Below are 16807 nucleotides of genomic sequence, written 5' to 3'. Positions count from 1 at the left end.
ATTAAAAAAGGGATGTTGGGAAAAATGAAAATTAATCCGAGCCCGAGTCGTCACGTCCCCTCTTCCTCTTCGGCTGATCGGAGTCCGAGCCTGAGTTCACGGGGTCTTGCGGTATCTGAAAAATTAAATTTCTTATACTTCATTGTGACGATGCAAATTTTGTGCTTTTTAATTTTTGTGACGTCACAACTTATTATGAAATGCATGACACCACCTAACAAAGTACATAGAGTAGAGTCAAAAATGGTTTCTCTTAAATTTACAAAAAGTAGACCGTAATGACCAAGTGTACAGAGTGGCAATTAATTATGAAAACATTTGTTGAAATTTAGGTCAGACCAAGAAAATCTCGAATTTCAGTGCTTTTGAGTGAATTGCAGACGCTTACAAGGGAAGGCTCTGAACTTGTTATCGGACTTCGTTACGGAAAGACTCCGAACTTGATACGTCCGACGACGGAGAGTCCGGAAAGAACTAGAGCCTTCGCAGAATCCCCCTCCGTCAAGATCAGCGTGCATTGCTGCGAGTTGCTGGTTCCAGCGTCGTTTGCGTCCTCCAGCTTTGGAATGCCCTGAAATAAATGTAAATTAGAATTTCATCTTTAGTTTAGATAAATTACCTTCAGAGTGCATCTCATTGATGGCTCACTTCGAAGCTCTTTTTGAAGAGCACACTCCACTTTGGACGCAATGTCAGCAACAATTCCAAGTCTTGTTGCATTACGGAGGAATTTCTCGCTGAGCTGGAATGTCGATCCGAATTGCTCCGGATCCAAGGTCATTCTCTCCTTCGCCTGAGATTCGAATGCAGGGTTTTCAATTTTGCAATTGAGAAAAATGCATACGTGCTCCTCGACCTGAAAAATAACTAATTAATTTAGTCGGAATAGAGAGGTAAATATTTTGTGCAATTTTGCCAAAAAAATAACAAAATAAAAACGAAAATGTTGCGTTGCGTTTTTTGAAACTAAACAAAAACCTCTCCATCTTGGTGCCTGATACTATAAAAGTACTAAGAAAATCTCTAAAGAAATCTTCGAAATTCATAGAATTTTCTTATTATCGAGGCACCAAGAAGCTCATATAGCTTTTTTGTGTTATCAACTTTTGAAGAAAAGGCCGAAAGAAATATACCTGGGATCGAAGTATGTGCATTGACCCAAGCTTCTTCCTGATGGGGCCGATCAATGCCATTGTCAGCTGATCCGCGACGTAGTCCACGTGGCGTCCTCCATTTGTGGTAGCCAAACTGTTGACAAATGAGACTTGTTGAAAGCCTTTTTCCGAAAGAGCCAAGGCGACTTGCCAACGATCTCCGACTTGCTCATATGCGATCTTGTGAGGCCCTCCATTTTCCTTTCGTCAGAATCAATGTGCACTGTTGGGAAGTTTTGGTTCCAGCTTCGTTGGCATCTTCAAGCTTTGGAATGTCCTGAAATAAATGTAAATTAGAATTTAAAATTTAGTTTAAATAAATTACCATGAGGGTGGATTCCGCCACGTTCTCATCGCGAAGCTCTCGCTGAATCTGCCATTCCAGTGCTTCGGCAATGTCACTGACAATGCCGAGCCTGACTGCCGTCCTGACGAAGTTTTCGGAGAGCTCGGGGCTCGATCCGAAAAACTCCTCTTCCAGTGTCATTTCCTCTTTCGCCTGCGAGTCGAAAGTTGGGTTCTCGATCAAGCAATTCACGAAGACCCACATGTGATCTCTTATCTGAAAAGTAATTAATTGATTTAGTTGGATTATAAATTTTATTTTATTTAAATTTGAAATAGCTTCCAAATTATTAACTTCGCATCAAATTCGTATTTTATTCGCTAAAAATGACTATAAAATAGTGAATATTTTGTGCAATTTTGCCAAAAAAAAAGCACAAAACCGAAAATGTTGCGTTTTTTGAAACTAAATAAAAACCTTCTCCATCTTGGTGCCCGATACTAAAAAAGTATTGAGGAAATCTCGAAGAAAAACTTCAAAATTTACAGAATATTCTTATTTTCGAGACACCAAGAAGCTCATGTAGCTGTTTTGTGTTATCAACTTTTGATGAAATAGCCGAAAGAAATTTACCTGCGATCGCCTGATTTCCACCGACCCCAAGCTTCTTCTCGATTGAGGCCATGAGCAGTGAAGCCATCTGATCCGCGACATAGTCCACGTGGCGGCCTCCTTTTGTGGTAGCAACACTGTTGACGAATGACACTTGTTGAAAGCCTTTTTCCGAAAGAGCCAAGGCGACCTGCCAACGACCTCCGACTTGCTCATATGCGATCTTGCGAGGTCCTCCTTCTTTGTTGAACTGCGTAGTGTACATTTGGACGTAGTCCTTGAATCATTTGATTGGGATTCGTTTGCCATTGAGGGACACGGCAACTCCTTTACAGGATCCAGCAACATCATATGCACGCCGAGCCATCAAATGGCAGATGTCATCGTCCAGCTCCTTCGTCTTGAACTTTGCCAGATCCGGCGAGAATGTGATCTTCGTGAAGTCTTCGTCGGTGCTCGGAACAATCGTCGGCTCCTCATCACGCGTCATGTTGTTGATCCACGTTTGCTTGAATGCACTTTTGTAATCCACTGAAGACGTCTCCAGAGTGACCTTTGTGGAGAAAAGGTTGCAAAGCTTTGCTCCATATCCGTTTCTTCCTCCTGTCAGCTTCTTCTCGTCGTCATTGTAGTTGTAAGATGTTAGAAGAGCTCCAAAAATCAGCTCTGGCACGTAGACTTTCTCCACTTTGTGCTGGGTGACTGGGATTCCTTTGCCGTTGTTGTAGACAGAGATCTCATTTTTCTCCCTGAAAGAAAGCAAAATTAAATTAAATTCATTTATGTTACGGTCTAAACTCACGTATTGATGGTGATCTTGATTGTGTTCATCTTAGGATCTCTCTGTTCCAGCTTGCTGTCCTTCATGTTGTAGACCCACATCGGCTTCTTCTCATTGTGCTCGATTGAGCCGATGTAGCTGTCGGGACGCAGGAGGATGTGCTCCAGGTGGGATTTCTTCTGGTAGGCATCCTCCACAGGAATCGTTTCCGATCCGCCAGCTCTGTCGATCGTCGTGAGCACGTTGCGGTCCTCGTTGGCTGAAAAAAAGCAAAATTAGATTCGAGAAAACAGAAACTCAAAAAATTAACCAACCATCATCATTCTTCGGATTCGATGATGCCTTCGCTGGTGCCTTCGTCGCCTGGGCGCCGCTTCCAGACTCACAAGTTGATCCACTCATCTTTTGAGCTCTGAAAAACACGAAATTTAACTTTAAAGCAGCCGGTAGAGTACAATAAACTTGAGGATGAAAAAAGAGAGAAAAAAAAACGGCGAAAAATGAGTGAAAAAGACAAAAAAATTTGTTGTAGATCAAACAATAATCTCCTATTATTGTTTGATCTACAACAAATGGGGTACATTTTTGGACCAAGAAATTCAATTTTAGCCGCGTTATATTATCGAAAAAAAAATACAATCGCACATTTTTCTCATATTTTATTTTTGATCTACCTTGTTGCCGTTGTTATTTTTGTTGTGGCTGTCTCATCGAAGGACGGTGAGGAGCCTAGTCAACAAGGTAGATCAAAAATTGATTATAAGAAAAATGTGCGATTGTATTTTTTCGATAATCGGGGTTTTTGTATCCAATTCATTTTTCGTAAAGTCAGTTGAACAAAAGGTCTTCTTCTTTTTTTACTTTCCCTTATTTTTGGGAAAAAAATTCGTTAAAAAATTTGTTAAAAGGTTTGACCGTGCGGGAGAGTTGAACTCAGCTTGCTTGGTATTTGGCAAGTAGGCATGAGACTGGGAAGTGCGTATCAGGAAGGTACGAAGACAGGTAGGTAGGTAGGTAGACAGGCATAGTGACAGACATGCTTGTATGCTTCACATCTCCAAAGAGTTTACCAGCTAAAAAACGATTGGTTTTTGACAACTTTTATATTTTCCGGTATGTACATTTATTAACTGAAAGCAACAAAAAAAAAGAAAGACAAACAAAAATTCCGAAAGACATGGCATTTTACCAACGATTATTTGAAAAACAGTTATTTAGTTTTTAAGATTTCTTTAGATCCTGCATCCTCTTCTCGATTCCCTGAAGCTCGATGGTCTTCTCTTCCTTCAGATTGTTCAAGTACAAGAAGGAGTACGTACTGACCATTGCATCTCTTGTTGTCTTGGCAAATTGCTGCTCATAGCTCTCTGGCTTATTGGTGACGTTCTGCTGGAAGTTCATCTCATGGTTTGCAAGTCCTTGGAGGCATTTTTGCTCTAGGGAATGGAGCTTTTCAACTTCCAGTTTGAGCTCATTGTGTCGGGTGTCAACGGATGAGTTGGTGGTCATTCTGGAATAACGAAAATGAAAATGAACTAAAAGAAATTAATTTAGGAAATGTGAGAAACATGCAAAACGTTTTTCAACTCGAAAGTATTATAGAGATGAGCTTCTAGTTTGGTGAAATAGTTTAAATTCGAAAAAGGAAGAGTTTCAAAAATCTTGTTTTATTACAATGTAAAATGTATGACAAAACTGAATAATGCTTTTCAAGACATCATAGATTGTTTTGTTTGTCTAGAAAACTGGCAAACCGTCAAAATGCCGATTTGCCGAATTCACAGGATATTTTTAATACCGGCAATTCGCCGTTTTGCCGTTTTGCCGATTTGCCGCAGGGGTGGGCGGAAAACGATATTTTTCCGGCAAATCAGCATATTGCCGGAATTGAAAAATTCAGGCAGATCCGCAAACCGGCAAATTGCCGAAAATTTTCGTCAAATTGTGGTTTTGCACATATTTTTTTGGAAATCTCAGAATTTCAATTTTAATCGGCAAAATTGTACGCATCATATGAATTTTCCTACATCAATTTTGAAAAGTAAGCAATTTCTATGAAAATATCAATAAAAAAAACACGGGAAAACATTACAAAAAGGCACAGTTTTAAGTGTTTTCGTCTTATAAAAAAACCATCTAAAAACTTTCGGCAAATTGGCAAATCAGCAATTTGCCGGAATTGAAAATTTCCAACAAATCGGCAAATCAGCAATTTGCCGGAATTGAAAATTTCCAACAAATCGGCAAATCAGCAATTTGCCGGAAGTTAAAATTTCAGGAAAACCGGCAAATCGGCAATTTGTTGAAAATCAAAATTTCTGGCAAGTCGGCAAACCGGCAATTTAGCGACCCCTGGTCTAGACATTACTATTTTTTGCAAAATTTTTTCCTGAAAAGTTAAAGTGTAGTTTCTTACGGTGCCCAGTAAGTATGTCAAAAAACAATAATAATGGGCAAACACTTGAAAAAGTGATACATATGTAGTTATGGAGAAAAACAAATTTTGAACCTGTGACACATCTTTCGTAATTGAGCAGTCTGATGATAATCACATGCTTTATGAATTCCAATAAAAGATTAATGCTCAAAAATCTTATTTTTAGAATTTTTAACTTTATCTTATATCCTTAATCTTTAACAAGTTCTGGAAATAAAGTATAAATACCATCACGGATTTCTGGCTTCCCTCATAAATTGAAATAGAAGAGTTCAGGCCGAACTAGGCCATTTTGGCTCGGCCATATCTGGGGTAGATTTACGGCGCGTCGCGGCTCGATTTTAGTTGTAAAACTAAATATATTTGTTCGTGTGGAGTACACGACTTTCCCACGCGTTGTCCGGCGGGCGATTGTCAATGGAGCGCGAAAAATTCAATGAGGAAAGCCAGAACCCCCTGATATTAGAATTAAATTTTGAAGAAGCTCCCGCTTCTAGTAACAAATTTCTAGTAAAAATAGGTATTTGAAAGTCAGAAAATGCGAGACTCTTGAAATAAAAGTGCACCCCAAGCTGCTTCGCCCGTTCTAAAAAAATTGCACTTTAAATCTAAACCTCCAAAACGAGTCTCTCTGTAAACGTGTGAAAAATAAAATTGTAATGAGACTCTGTCCACCCATTTTTCCCCTTTCTTTCGACACCTGCTACATGTGTCATGTTTTTCCTGTCAACCCTGTAGCTGCGCGAGGGAGAATGGTAAAAACAAGCACATTATTTTCGAGCGAGAGAGAGAGAACCAGCGGGGGTGAAAGTTTTCAAAAAAAAATAGTGAAATTTTTTGGAAGAAACACAAAATGACAGATGTTGATGTTGTATATCTTAAGCTTTGAATAATAATAATATTGTTTATTTGTCACAAGAAAGAGCTACACCGGAAGATAGAAAATAAAGTAAAATAAAATGATGTGTGAACAAATAAGTAAAGTGACCAGTTGGACCAGCTATAGCCCGGGAGGTCAAGTTGGGGGGAAGAGGGTGTCGAATGGAATAGAGCCTAGGCGCGACGCAAATGCATTTGGAGTTAACAATTTAAGGAAACGTTTTGTTATTCGATTCCACAACGACAAGTTAACATGTAAAAAACATTTAGACACCACAGATAACAAGTAGATAGGGGTGATAGGGGTGCCCACAGATAGGGGTGCGTGAAGCTCGAACGAACGATGATAAGGACGGGAAGTGATACTCGCTTGAAATAATTTTATGGAAGGTTCGGAGGATTTGAAGAACCTCTGTGGTGAGTAGACAATAAATTAAATTGTGAAAGCCTGCTGCTGTATGACGAGTAAGATAAATTGCACCTTTGAAAGACACACTTTGAGAAAAACCGGAGGGGAGATTCTAGTTTTTTGGCAAGTTCAGTGGAGTTGGGCGGGAAGAGCTCGCAGCCATATTCGAGTACGGGGCGGATGTAAACATTGAACAGTTTAAAATAGAATTCGGGACTTGTGGAGCGGAATGAGCGAAGGAGTTGGCGACACTTAAGGAGGGCACTATTAGAAGTCTGGTTAATATGATTTACAAATGATCATTTGGTATCGACAATGATTCCGAGATCTCTGATAGAATCACGCGGTTTAATTTCAACACTATTTACAAAGTATTTATGAAATTGAATTATAAAACGGTCAATTGCCGGAACTGCCGATTTCCGGAATTTTTAAAAACCTGCAATTGTCGGAATTTCCGATTGCCGGAATTTTTGAGAACCGGCAATTTCCAAAAATCGCTGATTGCCGGGAGTTTTGAAAACCGGCAATTGCCGGAATTGCCGATGACCGGAAATTTCGAAAACCGGCAATAGCCGAAATTTTTGATAATCGGCAATTTCCGAAATTGCCGGAATTGCCAATTGCGGGGAATTTTTGAAAACCGGCAATTTCCGGAATTGCAGATTGCCAGAGTTTTTGAAAACCGGCAATTGCAGGAACTGACGATAACCGGTAGTTTTTAAACCGGCAATTGCCGGGAATTGTGAAAACCGGCAATTTCCGGAATTGCCGGAATTTTGAAAACCGGCACATGCCGCAATCGCCGGAATTTTTGAAAACTGGCAATTGCCAAAAATCACTGATTGCCGGAATTTTTGAAAACCGGCAATTGCCGGAATTGCCGGAAGTTTTGAAAACTGGGTATTGCCGGAATTGCCAGAATTGCCAGAATTTATGAAAATCGGCAATTGACAATATTTCCGATTGCCGGGAGTTTTGAAAACCGGCAATTCCCGGAATTGCCGATGACCGGAAATTTCGAAAACCGGCAATAGCCGCAATTTTTGATAACCGGCAATTTCCGAAATTGCCGGAATTTTTGAAAAAACCGGCAATTGCCGGAATTTTGGAAAATCGGCAATTGTCGGTATTTTTGAAAAACGGCAATTGCCGGATATGCCGGAATTGCCGGAATTTTAGAAAAACGGCAATTGCCGAAATTGCCAATTGCGGGGAATCTTGAAAACCGGCAATTGCCAAAAATCACTGATTGCCGGGAATTTTGAAAAACCGGCAATTGCTGAGATTTGCCGGTATTTTTCGAATACCTGGCCATGGAGGGAATGTCTTCAGAATGAAATAATCCAAATATTCAGCATTTCGAAATAAAGAATCTAGTAAATCAAATAGTTTTTCGTGTTTCTGAATGTTGAATTTTTGGTATTTTAAAGATGGAAAAAAATTTAATGGATCAAACAAATGAATGAAAACAACAAAACAAGAATAAAAAAACTAATCTACAGAACATGAAAAAACCCTAAATTAACAGATCTACTTCTTCTTCTTCTTTCCCTTCTCATTCGGATCAGCAGTTCCATGCAACTGCCTCCACTCTGCTTGTACTCGATCTTGAGCTTCCAGTGTTGTAGGTGCATATCTTGAATATTCCATACTGAATTTTTTTTTCTTTTACGTCGTCAAGTGTCCTGATATAAGCTTTCAATGTGTTTTTTGGATCACGAAATTCTCGTGAGAGCTCTTGTCAGCATAAGCGCACGTCAGCATAAGCATATTCATATATAAGCATATTTCAAAGGTTTTCAAAGGATAGTTGGCAATGAGATTTTGCAATAAAATGTGTCCGACTGAAATGTTGTTGGCAATAGTGTCAAAAACATTTGGTTTTTTAGGTTTCAATATTTTTTTCGATTTATGAAAAAAAAATCCAAAGGGTACCCCTTACAAAAATTTTCTAATTTTTTTTTTGAAAACTTTTAAAAATTTGATCAGATGTTATAGAAAAATGCAAAGTTTGTAGTTGATCTAGTTTAGATGTTCTGAACACGATTTCAGACAGAAACCTGAGGTATAGTAGAACCTCAAAATTCAAAATACGCACTCACTTCGGATGTTGATATCTCCGTGGGAAAATTTTTTAAGACAAAGTAAAATTTGTTGGTTGAGATATGAACAGAAAAAGAAGAAAATACAAGCATGAAGGTGCCAAACTTTACACAACTTTATCTCGACCAACAAATTTTTTGATAAAAAACAATCAACTACAAAGTTGTACTTTAGATTAAGATATATAACTTTGTAGTTAATCACTTTGCCATAAATTTTTTTTCCACGGAGATATCAGCATCCGAAGTGAGTGCGTTTTTTGAGCTTAGGGGTTCTACTATACCTCAGGTTTTCGTCTGCAATAGTGTGCAGAACATCCAAACTAGAAAAACGAAAAAAATTGCACTTTTCTATAATATCTGATCAAATTTTGAAAAGTTCTCAAAAAAATAAATTTTGGAAAATTTTATTAGATAGAGGTAGTCAAAGAGCATTTGAAGGTAGTCAATGAGCATTTATACATCAGATCTCATCTCCATTTTTTCCGGAATTTCAGGAAATGAGAAAGTGCACGACCTTCTTAGACATCAAAAAGTAACTAGTAGTCAATGAGCAAAGGCAGTCCATGAGCCGAAGGGTAGTCAATGAGCAAAGGTAGTCAATGAGCAAAAGGTAGTCAATGAGCAAAGGTAGTCAATGAGAAGGTATTCAATGAGTGTTTGCCCAGATATTTTAGTTTTGGGTGGAAATCATCAGTGCTTATCGTTTTAAGCATAAAACCAAGGATAAAACAGAACAATTTAATTCAAATCAGTGGCACAAAAAAACAAAATAGAAAAATGAAAAAATTTTAGAAGAACGTCTCAGTGTGAACTTTTGTGTCCGACAAGTGGAATAGTGCTTTCTGCATCAGAGCCTTCAAAACTTCCACTTCCATTTGAGCCATATCACAAGACAATGCGGCCCGAATTGACTCGGGCAAGTTGATTCTCGCCAGAGCTGCCTTCTGAAAACAAATTAAATTCATGTTTTCAATAATTTTTGGAGAAATTCCTACTTCCAAATTCTTCAATTGATAAGCTTTAGCGATTTTAAGCTTCTCCTTCGGTGATTTTTCTGACAAATCGATCAGAAATTCCACGCATTTTTGCATTGGAAAAGGCCTATCGTACATATGCGCCAAATGAAGAACTCCTTCGACTGTGAGATCTGAAATTTAACGTTAGAAATTAAATTTTATGCGTTTTTTACCATCGATAAAGGATACTCCATACATGACCTCCACAAGATTCTGAAAATCGTTCGAGTCGATGTCCGCAAGTGTGAATTCTCGTTTGTCCACATTTTCCACGAAGATTTTCTTGAAGTGTGAAGAGTGAGATGCGAGGATCTGGAAAAATATGAAATTACAATATGAAATTACAATAGGAAAGAAAAACACACCTGCTTTAAGACATAGAATTTATTGTGTTCAACGACAAAAATAACATCGGAAAATTCCTTGTTCGACTCATCGAACTTTTTTAGCGCTCTCTTCGGAATATCTGATGGAAGAATCGCCCTCGCTGCTTCGATCTGATCGGCAGTGCCAACTTTTGAGAGACAGTGCTTCTGAAAAAAAAAGATTTTTTGAGTTTGTACGGACTGCGACAGTTGTTTACCTTCAAGTTTTGCAGACATTCCTTCTCGGCAATGTCGAGCCGTATCTCCATTGGTTTGCCTGATCCTTCAATTAAAAATTGTTCACATTTTCGGATCACAATAGGAACTTGAAGATAGCTAGCCAAACGGAGAATACCTCCGACGTTGTCGTCTGAAATTTTAAATTCGGATTAATTTTTAAAAGTGTTTCGAATTTTTCACCGTCAATAGCATAGTCTTCATAAAGAACTGCAAGAAGATAGTGAAAATCGGTGGAACTGATGGCTTTAAGTGTGACTTCTGCTTTTCCGGCTTCTTTGAAATCTCCAAAGAAAAGTTTTTCGAGGTATTCACAATGAAAGGCCAGAAACTGAAAAAAAAAGAAAAACTTATCAGAAAAACGAGAAGAATCACCTACCTTTTTCAGAATATGGAAATTCTGGTGTTTCACCACAACAATCCCATCAGAAAACTCTTTATTCGATTCATCAAAGTTTTTCGGAGATTTCTTCGGTAATCCCGACATAAATATGGTTTTTACCAACACTTCAATAATAATACTGTCATCGATCAGGAAAGCATCAACCATCGTGTTCCAATTCACGAAATTCACCCATCCATGTTCTGTTATTTCTCCGAATAGCTTTGAATCAGATTTTATATAGCATACGCCTGAAGAAGACATGAGTTTCACAGAGTAGACTACATTCACAATGCAATGAGCATCATTGTTTGACGGTTTTTCACAACTGAGGAAGACACCCATTTTTTCATCTTTGTGACGAAGAACGATTTTCCTGAAATTTATAAATTGAGGGTTTATCGCATATTACTCATATTTAACTGACCAGGGAACACCAAAATAATCTTCATTTGGACTGCACACAGACTCGTCATCTCCTATTTTTGAAACGTCCTTGAAAACGTGCGAAAGCTCGAATACCTTGTGAGCAGCGGCCATGAAAAGAATTTTCTGAAATTTAAAACATTTGAAGTTGAGAAGAAAATAAGCAACAATTTGACAAAATTCAGAGAATTTCATTCAATGCAGCTCTGAAATCAACGAAGCGAGTGAAAATCAGAAAAATTGTCTCAAAATTGAACTACATAGTAAAATTATCAGCTTGTTAAAAGTTTCAAAAAACACTTTTCTTGAATTTACCAACATTTTTCTGATAAAAACGCTTGAAATTTCACTGAAAAGTGAGAAAAAATAAACGAAATTGCATCAAAACAGTTTGCTCGTCATTTAGAATGCATTGTGTGCATTACGTACTTCGTCGTCTACCGTAGTTCGTCTACTGTAGTTTTTGAGGAATTATTTTCCGATTTCAATTAATTTTTATTGGAATTCTCTTTGATAATAATACACTTTTATTGAAACAGATATTATTTGGCTTAGGCCTCGGCTTAGCCTTCTTCTCAGGTTCATGTTTAGGCGTAGGTTTAACAAAAGGTTTTGTTCGCAAAATGCAGAAAAAAAAACAATTTTGAAGCTAATACGTAAAAAAAAAAAATAAATTTGAGGATTTTGGGTCTCGCCACGCGGACAACGGGTTACTGTAGAAATTACTGGTGTCGATTTTTGCGCCGCTATTCCATCAGTTTTCTTATAAATTAAATGGAAAATTGCTTTTTCGAAAAAATGATTCAATAGCGACCCATAAATCGAAACGAGTTACAGTCACTCGTTTCGTGGCGAGACCCATTTCTGGCGATAATTCTCATTTTTAGACGTCTAGTTAATAGAAACTTATATGAATAACTTTCAGGTGATCAATTTCGGATCTTGGCCCAGTACTGCTGGTACGAAGGATATCTGACGATGAAATAATCCTACCACTTCAAACTTCAAATCGATTAATTAATAATAATTTCAAATAGTTCAAATAAAGAATCTTTAAATCCGGCAAATTGGCAATTTGTCGATCTGCGGAACGGCCCAATAGGTCTGATCCATCACAATTGTTTGTAGTGTTTCTGAATTTTGAATTTTTCATATTAAAATACAAAAGCTCGCAAAAATTTAATGAATGATCTAAAAATCTTAACAAATGAATGAAAACAACAAAACAAGAGTAAAAAAAAACTAATCTACAGAACATGAAAAAACCCTAAATTAACAGATCTACTTCTTCTTCTTCTTTCCCTTCTCATTCGGATCAGCAATTCCATGCAACTGCCTCCACTCTGCTTGTACTCGATCTTGAGCTTCCAGTGTTGTAGGTGCATATCTTGAATATTCCATACTGAATTCTCCTTTTCCTTCCGTTAACGATCGTAGCTCTGAAGTGTATCCGAACATGTCCGACAGTGGAGCTTCACAGATCACAGTCGCGTATCCTTCCGTCGAATCGGTGGTGGTGATCAGTGCATTTCTCTGGGTGAGTGATGTCACTACATTTCCCTGGAATTCCGTTGGAACTGTAGCTTCTACTTTCATAATTGGCTCGAGGAGCAGCCAATTCGCTTTTTCGAATGATTCACGCATCATGTTTTGCATTGTATTGATCATAGCGATTTCCGTGGAGTCTACAGCATGAGTTGAACCATCTTGGATCCGAACATGAATTCCAGCGATTCTAGACTTGATAAGTGGACCCTCGGCGACAATCGCGTCGAGACCCTTCTTGAGAGCCGGGAACAGATTCTTCGGGATATTGTTTCCGAATGTCTCGTCGGAGAATTCAACGACAGTATTGCGATCAGATGGTAGTGGATCAATGACTCCTTCGATTTCTCCGAATTGTCCCTGTCCTCCGGTTTGTTTTTTGTGACGGAAGTGGAATCTGCAATTTGAAATTTCATTTATATATATATTTTTTTTAAATGTTTTTTTTCACTCACTTATAAGGGCTACCCAAGCACTCTCTGTATGCAACTGTAGGTTTTCCCAGCTCCACAGGACAATTATATTCACTCTTCATACGCTGAGCATAAATTTCCAAATGAAGCTCTCCCATTCCAGAAACAATCGTTTCCTTCGCTTCTTGATTATATTCTCGTCGGAATGTTGGATCTTCCTTTGTGAATCGCGTCAGCGCCTTAATAAAATTGTCGGCATCTTTTCGGTTTACTGGTTTGATGGCCATCGAGATAACTGGCTCCGGGATGTGCATTGATTCCTGGAAATTTTTAATATTATTAAGGCAAAAAGCATGCACTGCAACTTTTTTCGAACGAGGGACGAGGCAAAAAGGTTTCTAGGCCATGGCCGAGTCCCCGACAAATTTCAGCGGCCATTTATTTTGCTTTGTTTTCTGCGTGTTTTCTTTCGTTTTTCACCGATTTTTTCCGTTTTTTCATATCAAAACTAATAAATAAATATTTTTTGCAGATGCTAAAACAATTTCCAAGTGAAAAAATTGTGAATTCAGTCGGCAAGTAGCAGTGAAAGTGGGCAATGTAATATGATGGATTACGGCTATACAAAACCCAAACTTTTTCTGAAACATGATACATATGCTGCTTAAATGCTGAAGCTACCTGATTTTCATAACGAGACAGCTAAAAAAGTTTTGAGATTTTCAAAATTCAACATTTTGTGCCAAAATCTCGACTTTTTCACAAAAAAAGTTGAATTTTGAAAATCTCAAAACTTTTTCAGCGGTCTCGTTATGAAAATCAGGTACTTTTAGCATCTAAACAGCATATGTATCACGTTTGGGAAAAAGTTTGGGTTTTTTATTCCCGTAATCCATCATATTACATTGACCACTTTTACCGCTACTTGCCGACTGAATTCACAATTTTTTCACTTGGAAATTGTTTTAGCATCTGCAAAAAATATTTATTTATTAGTTTTGATAAGAAAAAACGGAAAAAATCGGTGAAAAACGAAATAAAACACGCAGAAAACAAAGCAAGATAAATGGCCGCTGAAATTTGTCGGGGACTCGGCCATGGCCAAGAAACCTTTTTGCCTCGTCCCTCGTTCGAAAAAAGTTGCAGTGAAGCATCAAAACCTACACAATGCGGAGCAAGATTCTGATCCGTCGAAAAAGTCTCTCCAGAATGGCAGTCAAGTCCAAAAGTCGCACAAATATCTCCAGCATAAGCAGTAGTGATCTCTTCCATATCAGCAGCATGCATCCGAACCAATCTCTGCACACGTACTTTTCTACCGTCTCTCGATGCATAAACAGTGTCTCCTTTGCTTAATTGTCCCTGGTAGACTCGGAAATAGGTGAGTTGGCCGTACTTTCCTGCTTCCAGCTTGAAGGCAAGCCCGACGAATGGCTTATCATTGTTTCGTTTTGGCGAGAGAATGATTCCTTTTTCATCTCCGGTGGTTTCCGTTTTTACAGTGGCTCTGTTAACGACTTCAGATGGATCTGGAAGGTATTTGACGACGGAATTGATCATTGTTTGAACTCCTTTGTTCTTTAAAGCGGATCCGGAGAGGACTGGGACGAATGCACGCTGGAACAAAATATTGATTTTATTAATTTTTTGTTCAAGTTTATTGTTATGCACGCTCTTGCTACGCTTCGCTATTCTGCATCCGCGGAGTTTTGTCTTTCCACTGAAAATGGCAGAATTATCAAATTTTTAGCTTCAAAATTGTTTTTTGTTTCTGCATTTTGCGAACAAAACCTATTGTTAAACAGTGAAAATCGAATTTAAAATGACTAAAATTAAGCGTTTTCGTCCACTGGAAGAAATCAACGGGATTTTTCCTATTTTCTAAATATTTCGCTATAAAAAATCGGTTTTAATACATTTTTGACTTAACATTAGGGTCAAAAATTGTTAAAAACCGATTTTTAATAGAAAAATATTTAGAAAATAAGAAAAATCTCGTTGATTTCTTCAAAGTCAAACCATATTACAGAAAAAATTCGAAAAAAATCTGAAAAATTCCAGGGAAAAAAATGGAATTTTTAGATTTTTTTTAGAATTTTTCTGAATTTTTTAAAAGATTTTTTTTAATTTTTCTGAATTTTTTTAATATTTTTTCTGAATTTATTCTGAAATTTTTAGATTTTTTGTCAAAAAATAATCTAACAATTTCAGAATAAATTCAAAAAAAATCTTAACAATTCTGAAAATTAAAAAAAAACGATAGAAAATTTCCAGAGAAAATTTTTAAAAAATCTAAAAATTTCAGAATAAATTTTTAAAAATCTGAAAAATTCCAGGAAAAAAAAATGGAATTTTTAGATTTTTTTGAACTTTTCTGAATTTTTTAAAAGATTTTTTTGAATTTTTTTATATTTTTCAGAATTTATTCTGAAATTTTTAGATTTTTTTCAAAAAAAAAAATCTAACAATATCAGAATAAATACAAAAAAAATCTTAACAATTCTGAAAATTAAAAAAAAACGATAGAAAATTTCCAGAGAAAATTTGAAAAATTCTAGAAAAAAGCTGGTGATTTTTGAAATTTTTAGTGGATAAAAAATGTTTTTTCTTTGGTTTTGTGCATTTTTATTCCCGCATTTTTTGTAGATCAAACCGTAATGGGACATATTAGCACCACGAGTAAATCTGAATAATCTGATAGCAAGCGCGCTTTAATAATTATTCAACCTTGACAACAGTTCTTCTAATAGCTTCATGAATCTGTTGAACATTTGGCGTCTGATCGTTCAAGAACATTTCTCCAAGAGTCTCATCAACATTGGCAATATGCTCAATGAGCTCCTGACGTCTATCTTCTGCTTCCACCCTCAAATCCTTTGGAATCTCGTCCTTTCTCACAATAAGTCCACCTTCACCCTCATAATACAACGCGTGTCCTTCTACCAAATCGACGATTCCATTGAAATTTGAGTCTTTCCCAATTGGTAAATGAATGAGCGCCGCGTTATGGTTCAATTTATTCCGGAGGCCATCTAGAGCTTTCAGAGGAGTCGCTCCATTCCGATCCATTTTATTCACGAAACAGATGAACGGAACATTGTAGCGAGCCAGTTGACGATTAACAGTGAACGTTTGCGACTGGACACCTCCAACTCCGCACAGAACAAGTACGGCTCCATCGAGAACACGAAGAGCCCGCTCGACTTCAACTGTGAAATCCACGTGGCCTGGTGTATCAATAATATTAATATTAGTTCCGTGCCAATCCACATAGGTAGCCGCCGACTGAATAGTGATCCCCCGCTGTCGTTCGAGATCCATAAAATCCATTGTGGCTCCGACGTCGTCTTTTCCGCGAACTTCGTGCATCGAGTCGATTCTTCCGGCATAATACAAGATTCTTTCTGTGACAGTCGTCTTTCCCGAATCAATATGAGCAGAAATACCTGGAAATTTGTGTTTTAAATCAAGATTTTGATCAAAAATTAGGATTAAACGCCAAACCAATATTTCTGATTCGTTCAATTGGCCGGACTCCTGGTACGACGACGGACGACGGCGCTTCGTTGGATGCGAATCGTCGGAGGACGTTGTTTAGCTGAAAAATTCATTTAAAAAAAACTATTAAAATAATTTAAAAATAAATAAATTACCTGCCGACGGCTTTGCGCCACTGCAGAGAACCTCCCGAGAGGACTCATTGTGTATTACCTGAAGTTTAGATGTTAAATTTTCAAAGATTTTCACTTAAATAATT

At 37.6% G+C, this 16807-nt stretch overlaps 3 protein-coding genes and 2 pseudogenes across 5 annotated transcripts; all 5 read right to left on the bottom strand.

The window, feature by feature from the left end:
- Window positions 1-31: 31 nt before the first annotated feature.
- On the bottom strand, window positions 32-3235 carry F32A11.5 (annotated as a pseudogene). Its single transcript has 8 exons — window positions 3148-3235; window positions 2855-3092; window positions 2074-2801; window positions 1480-1716; window positions 1134-1431; window positions 620-856; window positions 389-571; window positions 32-115 (listed from the first exon to the last, which is right to left on the bottom strand). Coding segments are annotated over exons 1-8 (2093 nt in total).
- An 819-nt stretch (window positions 3236-4054) lies between these two features.
- Window positions 4055-4342, bottom strand: F29C12.6 (uncharacterized protein; the record flags this gene model as incomplete). Its single annotated transcript, NM_064388.3, has 1 exon — window positions 4055-4342. One exon carries the CDS (start codon window positions 4340-4342, stop codon window positions 4055-4057), a length of 288 nt encoding a protein of 95 aa, NP_496789.1.
- A 3749-nt stretch (window positions 4343-8091) lies between these two features.
- F29C12.7 lies at window positions 8092-8220 on the bottom strand (annotated as a pseudogene). Its single transcript has one exon. A coding segment is annotated over exon 1 (129 nt).
- An 834-nt stretch (window positions 8221-9054) lies between these two features.
- bath-45 (BTB and MATH domain-containing protein 45) lies at window positions 9055-11224 on the bottom strand. Its single transcript, NM_064387.3, has 8 exons — window positions 11094-11224; window positions 10664-11042; window positions 10468-10615; window positions 10266-10417; window positions 10048-10215; window positions 9856-9994; window positions 9662-9813; window positions 9055-9610 (listed from the first exon to the last, which is right to left on the bottom strand). Exons 1-8 carry the CDS (start codon window positions 11204-11206, stop codon window positions 9455-9457), a joined length of 1407 nt encoding a protein of 468 aa, NP_496788.1. The 5' UTR covers window positions 11207-11224; the 3' UTR covers window positions 9055-9454.
- Window positions 11225-12227: 1003 nt separating this feature from the next.
- Window positions 12228-16761, bottom strand: gfm-1 (Elongation factor G, mitochondrial). Its single transcript, NM_064386.7, has 6 exons — window positions 16704-16761; window positions 16555-16648; window positions 15778-16496; window positions 14215-14667; window positions 13093-13370; window positions 12228-13034 (listed from the first exon to the last, which is right to left on the bottom strand). Exons 1-6 carry the CDS (start codon window positions 16749-16751, stop codon window positions 12374-12376), a joined length of 2253 nt encoding a protein of 750 aa, NP_496787.1. The 5' UTR covers window positions 16752-16761; the 3' UTR covers window positions 12228-12373.
- Between the last annotated feature and the right edge of the window lie 46 nt (window positions 16762-16807).

Source organism: Caenorhabditis elegans, chromosome II (genome assembly GCF_000002985.6).
Source record: "Caenorhabditis elegans chromosome II".
In the NCBI taxonomy this organism is placed as follows: Eukaryota; Metazoa; Nematoda; class Chromadorea; order Rhabditida; family Rhabditidae; genus Caenorhabditis; species Caenorhabditis elegans.
This window is presented reverse-complemented; position numbering and strand designations above follow the sequence as displayed.